Source organism: Cynara cardunculus, assembly GCF_001531365.2.
Source record: "Cynara cardunculus var. scolymus isolate 2C chromosome LG 11, CcrdV1, whole genome shotgun sequence".
In the NCBI taxonomy this organism is placed as follows: domain Eukaryota; kingdom Viridiplantae; phylum Streptophyta; class Magnoliopsida; order Asterales; family Asteraceae; genus Cynara; species Cynara cardunculus.
Window position 1 is genome coordinate 12,366,317 of NC_037538.1, and position 8,975 is coordinate 12,375,291.

General features: G+C 32.0%; 1 protein-coding gene across 1 annotated transcript; it reads left to right on the forward strand.

Moving 5' to 3' along the window:
* The first annotated feature begins 5,981 nt into the window (after positions 1-5,981).
* On the forward strand, positions 5,982-7,700 carry LOC112521943 (probable membrane-associated kinase regulator 2). The gene is made up of 2 exons (XM_025130956.1): positions 5,982-7,316; positions 7,407-7,700. The coding sequence occupies exons 1-2, from the start codon at positions 6,032-6,034 to the stop codon at positions 7,526-7,528; spliced, it is 1,407 nt and encodes a 468-aa protein (XP_024986724.1). The 5' UTR covers positions 5,982-6,031; the 3' UTR covers positions 7,529-7,700.
* Positions 7,701-8,975: the final 1,275 nt, after the last annotated feature.

The window sequence follows — 8,975 nt, forward strand, 5'->3', positions numbered from 1 at the left end:
TTTCTCAAAATCACATAAAGCCATATTATAATATCAACTGAGATAAAGAAGAAAATGAAATATTAAAATCATGATGTATCTCGCTGCATTGCGCGAGTATGCTTCTAATATATATATATATATATATATATATATATATATATATATAACTAGGTTTGATCCCGTGTATTACACGAGATAATTTGAAAAAATTAAATCATGTCAGAAACTTATCTTACCGATATGAATGATCATCGAAATAAACCATTAGAAGACGTGATAATAAAGACGAGTAAATTTGGTCCTTATATTTTATTGATTTTTTTAATTAGGATGCAACAATTTTGTTATTGCAAATTTGTCCTAATGTGAGATGGACTTTTTTCAGTTCTGCTCCGTCCCATTAGCCGAGGTTACTTTTACCCGTCACATGAGAAGTGTTTTGGTATTTTTCATTTCACACACATACACACATGTATGTATCGGATTGATATTAAACAAACAATATCAAAACAATAGCACACGAGAATACCTACATCATATTTGATTAAAGAACACGATCAACATAGATGTACGCAGATGACTTGGATTCGTCCTCGTCTCTAGCATAAAATAGTGCCAAATCACATGGTATATAAGTGTTTCTATGTTTTATTATTTGAACCATATTCTCGATTGAAAGCTCCCTCTACACACATATACATACAAGGGTGAGGGGGGCGGGAGACATCATGGAACAGCTGGTTTGTGGGTAGTTCACTTGAGAAGGGAGTCGAAGATGAGGGAGGGTAGTTGGAGATGAGGAGGTTATCACGACAACAAGGAGTTTGGGGGCGACTGGGGGTTAATTTTGATTTTTTTTTCTCAGATAAATTCAAACTTGTGCAATAAAAATAAAAGAGCAAACCGTATACCAAAATAAAAAAAGGATAAAAATGCCCCTCGCTTAATGGATAAAATTAACAACCGTTAATGTAAGGGACCAAAACCAACCAAAAATATATACCATAGTGGCAAGTTTGCAATAAAAAAAACTAGAGAACAAATAATGTATTAAATGTACGGTATAGGGACCAAAAATGCAATTTAGTGTAATAAAAACTCTCAAATTTATATCCTTACATGCTGTACTGTTCCATTCCACAAGAATACAATACTTTTTTCTGGCTTACATAGAAAAGAGGTCTTTTTGATAATTCTTTTTTTATTTCGGTTCAAACTTTTTTTCATCAATAAATTATGATATAAATATCAGGAATTTAATACACATAAATAATATATTTCAAATCTGTTATATTTTATTCTTAAAAAAATAATTTTTTTACATATAAAGTATTGTTTATTGATTTATATTACTTAAAACTAAAGATTATAAGTAAAATGTGCATGAGTTATGATGGTGTTTGAGATTGCTTATTTAAAACAACTTATGTTTTTTTTTTTTATAAAAGTGCTTATTAAGTTATGTGGTATCAAAACGGGGTATTGTAAAAAGTGTTTGTATTAGCTTATAGCGGTACCAAAAAACAATAATCTGATAAGATGTTTTTAATGTTTGGCAAATTTGGCTTATATATGTAAAATGATCAAAAACGACAGTCTTCCGTATTATTGACAAAAAATTACATCAATAAGATTAATAATTTACACCAATAAGATTAATAATTAACAAACATTAATAAAACAAGGTTAAAATGATAAACTGGTAATAAGCAGTTTTTCACAAGTCATGAATGATTAACTTATCAAAAACTGCTTATTACCGGTTTGGCACCGATATAAGCAGTTTTATTTTTCCTCATCCAAAAACTAACATTTAGCTTATCACCGATGTCAGACTGAAATAAGTCAAAAAACACCTAAAATAAACAATCCCAAACACCCCCTGAGGACATCTTATTAAAGCTTTACGTTTGAATTCTTTTAACTAACTACAAATAAACATAATCAAATACATAATAAACATCATTTTAAATATAAAAAATGTAAAATATAATTAAGATAATAATTGAGTTCTAACAGAATACTTAATTATTATCTTAAAAAATTATTTAATTAAAACACAAATAAATTAGTTTGTTATTAAACTTCAAGTAAATTATAATAAAACAAATTGAAAGAAATTACACAAAAACGAGAACTTTTAAATAGTTAATTTAATACTAATATCGATTAATTTTTTTAAAATTTTATAATATCTTCAAAGTTATATTTCAATAAAAAAAACAAAAACAATTTTTTTCCTTCTCAAAATCGCATTATAACATCGACCCAAAATATCAAGCGAAACATTAAAATCACGACGTATATCGCTGCATTGCACGAGTACCTTTTCTAGTTGTTAAATAAAATATCTAACACATCATATGTGTGTGCGTATCGTGGGTGTCCAAGTCAACTCATGTGTACCGACTAATTTCTTGATCGACTACGAATGATTTGGAGACTGCAGTTATTACAGATAAACCTTTATGATCATAAAACTGTATTTTAATTCAAGTTTAGAGAAAATGAAATTTTCATTACGACAACCTAAATGATTATGTCTCATGTTAATCTATTTAATAAAGTAAAAACACATTAGTACTTTTTTTTTAATGTATATTTATTTAATCTATTATTTTATTCTTTTTGTGATCTATGATTTATAAATAGGAAAACAACAAAAAATAAACAATAACAGTTTTTAATTAGTTTAAACTCGAATATTTTAATATAAAAATCATTTTTTAAGATATTCGATGCACCCGTTAGAAAACGATTTAGCAATACCCAAGATTTATAACCATATTTTTGTCAAAAAAAAAGAAAATAGTTAATCATGTCGGTTTTGATTTGATGTATCTCGATGTACCTTATTAGTGTTGATATTCAATTAAAATTGATCAAAATGGTAGAGATTTTTTCTTACATTTCTCATAATAACTTCATTTTTTACTAAAACTCAACCTTTTATGTATACTAGTTGTGTATCCGCGCAATGCGACGGGAGCAATGAATTTTAACGATTTTGAAGTTTCACTGGTTTTATTAGAGAAAATTTAACGATGATATAAGTTACATTTGGTCTTTACATATTAACACAATTTGAATAAATAAGAGTTATAGTTCCAACTACAATCTATCGATAAAAAAAATTGTATGACAGTTTAAAATCAAATATATTTAAAATCCAACATATTTAAACGATTCCACAAATGTGTTCGGCACCAAGAGCAAAGAATCAAGAGATTGAGAGCGAGACCGAGAGTTCGAGAGCAATTGAATTAGAGATGAATGAGAGAACTTTTGATAACTCATGGTGAATATCAGTTTGAATCTTACCTGAGGGGATGAGGAAAACACACAGAGTTAGAGGTATGAGAGAGTGAAGACATGAGTGAAATGTGTCAAAAGTATATTGGGAACATGAMAAGAGAAAGTAATAATGTGCATTGGTAATTTGTACTATATGTTATTTTAATTGTATATTAAGAAATTTTAAGACTAAATGCATAAAGCAGTAGTACTTAATGCATTATGAGTTATTTTTAAGATTTTATACATAAATGTATAGTACTTTGTGTATTAAAAATTGTTTTTAAGACTTTTAATAAATATGATTTATAAGATGGTATAGATAAATATCAAATACAAGCCTTAATATTGTTGCAATAAATGATCTCCCCCATTTTCAATGAGTTTATTATCTAACTAACATTTAATTAAAAAAAAATTCTTTTTACCTTTTCATTATTTAAATAAAAAACCAAAATTTCCTAATGGGACGGTTTTTTATATTTTTATTGTTTTTAAATTAGAAAATGTATTCAAATCAGTTTTTTTTTTTTTTTTTTTGTTATTTCCAGTTTTTTTATATGAATATATGCATTATGCATATCATATAGATAGCATATCCATCTTATGCATTAAAAATAATAGGAATTCGTAAAATCATATATGAACAATCAGCAGATGCATATAATATATGCATCTTGTTTGATACATAGGTGTCATCTTATGAACACATGCATATCATATGCATCTTATAATTTGAAGAAGAAAACATGACGTCGTAAAATCATATATGAACAATCAGCAGATGCACATACGCATACATGAACAATCGAAATATGCATGTATACATATATGGTAGTACGTATGTGAAATATGCATGTATGCATCGAAGAAGAAGAAGACGAAAAGTGTATTTTTTTCGTTGAAAAATTTGAATGTTTTTTTCCGTCTTTCTCTGTCGTGGATCGCGATATGTGATACGATTTCACCATCGAGATCGGCATCAATCAACCGCCTTTCTCTATAATGATCTGTGATATGGTTTCACCGTCGAATTATTCACAAAAACTCATACGACGCAACAAAAAACTGTGAATTTGATGATGTAGATGAAAAAAAAAGGGTTTAAAATAGGTATGAAGGTCAATTCTAAATTTAAAAACAACTAGTTGTGTACCCGTGCAATGCGGCAGGAGCTGTGAATTTTAACGATTTTGAAGTTTCACTGGTTTTATTAGAGAAGATTTAACGATGATATAAATTACACTTGGTCTTTAGATATTAATACAATTTGAATAAATAAGAGTTATGGTTCCAATTATAGTCTATCGGTGAAAAAAATTGTATGACAGTTTAAAATTCAATATATCTAAAATCCAACATATTTAAACGACTCCACAAATGTGTTCGATTTACACCAAGAGCAAAGAATCAAGAGATCGAGAGCGAGACCGAGAGTTCTAGATCAATTGAATGAGAGATGAATACGAAAACTTTTAATATCCCATGGTGAATATCAGTTTGAATCTCACCTTTGGGAATGAGAAGACAGAGGTATGAGAGGATGAAAACACGAGTGAAATGTGTCAAAAATATATTGAGAACATGAAAAGAAAAAGTAATAATATGCATTGGTAACTTGTACTATATATTATTTTAATTGTAGATTAAAAGATTTTAAGACTAAATGCATAAAGTAGTAATACTTAATGCATTATGAGGTGTTTTTAAGACTTTGTACATAAATATGTAGTACTTTATGCATTAATAATTGTTTTTAAAACTTTTAACAAATCTGATTTATAAGATAGTATAAATATAGATAATATATTAAAATTATTAAAACCGTCCACTAAAATAGGAAGTATTATTTCTTTAGTTAATAAAAAATAAAAAGAGATAATTGCCTTTTTATTGAATAATTAATTAAAAAATAAATTCTTTAAAATTGGTAAGATTAAGTGCTGAGATTGAATTAGAATGGAGTGCGATTAAAACAATACAGATGGTCGCATTTTATTTGTATTACACATATATAATTATCAGGCGGTTTAGTCTTTTTGAGAAAATAGGTATCAACAAAAATGAATCTCACAATATTTATGATGGAATGACTAAATCCTAATGTTCTAAATGGCTCCCTACAAACATCGTGGCGTTACTATGACTCCAAATGCTTGAGACGTGATCTTTCTATCACGTTTAATCTCACGTCATTTAAAACCTTGTTAAATCCACAACAAATACAAATAAGATTTGTTTAATGGAAGTGAGAGATTATTTGTTTACCTCTTAATAGTTACATTAAGAGGCAGTTTCTGAATCGTTAAGAGGTAAATCTTTTTTAGCAAAAAAAAAGTCTATCTTTTAATGATTCTAAAGCTCTTTGAATGATTTTGTATCATAGGTCTCACTTAACCATTCAGTGCCCTAATTTCATTATAAACAATTATATTTTTTTTACACTATATTATAAAAACTTTTTAATCATTTTACATTAAACCACGGTGTCACTCAGCTAATTCTTTCGGATTCCGTCGAAATATCGCAAAGGAAAACCGGGCAGTAGTTTATCCAATTTTATTCACCCACCCCCTTACCTATATGGTAAAAGTTGGCCTCTCTCTCCTGAACAGTGAAAAGAGAAAAAGCTTTACCTCACTCCTCTGTGTTTCTGTTGTTCATCGCCATTAAACAAACCCCATACCCACCTACTCACTCTCTCCTCCCTTTTAACCCCCCATTCCCTTCTTTTTTTATTCTGGCTCTCCCAACCATGGAAGCTTTTAGCTTGCTAAGGTACTGGAGGAGTAATGCTGCCGCTGATGCCAATGGAAATGCTGATGTTAGGACTTCCACCGCTTCCGCCACCGCCACAGCCACAGCCACAGCCACAGCCACCGCCACCAGTACCACCATCGTAACGGCAGTCAGCACCCAAACGTCGGAAACAGGAGATGACGAAGATGACGACAATGATCACGGCCCCTTTTTTGATTTGGAGTTTAGTTTACCGGAAGAAGGAGAGGAAGGAGGAGGTGAAGAGCATGCGAAGGATGGTGAAACTGGAAACGGTGCTGAGTATGGGGAGGAAGATGAAGAAGATTCTGATGGATCTGACGAGCTGGAAGATGAAAGGGAGTTGAAGTTCACGCTCTTGTCTGGTTCCAGCGGTGATAGTACGACGGATGCGAATGTTTCAGTCTCTCCCTCCGACGATTTGTTCTTCAAAGGCAGCTTTGTTCCGGTTGACCAGACGACGGCAACTAATTCAAAGCCACCGCAGTTTCGTGTTTCGTTGATGAAATCGGCGACAAAGTTTCGAGTCATGATGTTGAAGTTTAAGAAATCGAAAAATGCGGAATCTGTTGAAGGTACGGAGTCCAACGCATCTGGTTCTTCAAATTCGAAGGATGAGCAGAAGAAAGAGGACGACGGAGAGAAGGCGGAGCAGAAAGGAGAGAGTGAAGATTCCGGCAAGTCGATGACGGTGAAATTCAAAGTGGAAGAAGTTCCGATTGTGTCGTTGTTTCAGAGACACAACAGTTCAAAAGTCCCCAAAAAACGAGACAACTCCGACGAATCGAGTTCTGCTTCTTCAGAGGAGAAGAAATTTTCAAAAGAGGCGATGCAGAGGTATCTGAGAAAAGTTAAGCCTCTATACGTTCGCGTTTCGAAGCGATACGGCGAGAAGTTGAAGTTCTCCGGTCAACTAAGCTTTCAAGGAGCTACCAAGCCGAACATAGCACCGTCGCCGGCGACGGAGGAACAAAAACAGTCTCCGGCCGCGAATCATAAGAGAGAAAAGGAATCAACTCCAGAAGTTTCCGAACCACCGCTGCTACCGAGTAACGCCAAAGGACTGAAACAAGGTAACTTGCCGGCTGGACTTCGTGTGGTTTGCAAGCATTTAGGAAAGAGCCGGTCCGCCTCTACAGCGGTGGCCGCCTCTCCTCCGGGAACAATATCGGCAAACCGTCGTGACGATTCGCTACTACAACAACAGGATGGGATCCAAAGCGCCATTTTACACTGCAAAAGATCATTCAAAGCTTCAAGAGGTAAGAAACAAATCGAGTTTATTATTTATTGGAACAAATTTTAACACAACGATGGTTAAGAGTCCAAATTGTTTTAAAAAAAAAATTCAGATTCGGATTGTTCGTCAAGATCATCAAGTTCGCCGGCGGCGCAGTATGCAAAATGCTTGAACAGTTGGTCATCCGATGAGACGGAGAAAGGTGATGATTATGGTCAAAAAGCGGGAATATGATGTGGATTTTTAGGTTTTTGATGTTGATTGTGATAGAAACGAGGAAGAAATGAGTTCTCAATAATCGATGGAGTAGGAAGGGAGGGCCGTAGTTATGTAGTTAAAGTACTTTCCCCCATACCAGAAGTAAATTAGACATTAATGGGGTTCTGTAAAGTTTATGCCTTATTATGATGTTTTATTTATTATACTTATCTTTCTATATTTTCTTTAATCCAATAGGTTTTTACTATACACCCTCTAAGGGGTGTTTGGTTGGTTTACCTCTCGTATTTCTTGTATGAATAAAGCTGTCTGTTTGTCGGTATGAAAAAATGGTTTTTTTTCATAAATGGAACGAGAGTGTTTTTAATTAAAAGGAGTGAGTTTAGAAAAAAAAATTTGGTTTTCTGTATTAAACGTCCCCTTAAAAGTTTATTGAATAAGACACATTCTATATCATTAAGGGGGTGTTTGGCAATTGCAGAATGATTAGAAGACTCTCATAATATAGTGCAAAATGAAATATAATTTGTTTGGTAATTGTGTACAATGAAATTAGGGTTCTTAATGGTTAAGGGAGATCCAATATACAAAATCATTTAGAGGGTTTTAAAACCATTAAGAGGCAGATTTTTTTTTGCCAAACAAAATTTACCTCTTAACGATTCTGAGGTTGCCTTTTAATGGAACTATTAAGAGGTAAACAAACAACCCCTTAGTTATTACCAATAATGCTACAAAAAAGTAGTAGAAGAGGAGCTAAAAGGTCTCCTTTGATATGGGTTTTGATTTCGTCTCGATTTTCCATTGTTAATGGATATGAATTGCAACGATAGAGGTGGGAGAATGATCGATGGAGTTTCGTGTTTGTGTTGGCGTTGTGTTGAAGAAGAAGGGAGGTGACGATGAACCCCGAGTCTAGAAATAATGAAGAGATGACGACATGTTGATGAAGAAGAAATAACATGGGTTTTGGTTTGTTTATTTTATTTTTTGTAATGTTTTATTTTACGTCATTTAAATATTGATTCCGAAAAATATGAATCAAACGAATGTCTGTTCTATTTTGATATAATGAAAAACAAATGATATGTAATTCCAATTTTACCCATAACCATCTTTAACACATTATTTAACATCAAAATATAAATAAATAATATGTAATGGTGTTATTAAGTTGTTAAAAGCATTTTTATTTAATTTGGTAGGAGAAAAGTATTGATATAGTGAAAAATATAGAAGTGATATGCTAAATGAATGATTTATTTGTGGAAGGTGCCAATGATGTATGTATATGCATATATGTTAACATGTTCATACATCATAAAATTGTTTTTTAATTAACATGGATATCCAACCCGTTATGCGAGCCAACTAATCCTAGGGCGACCATCTGCTTTGCGGGTAATCCGGAGTCACCGTATTTGAACCTCCGTGGCCACAATGAGATTTTTATTCCTTATTA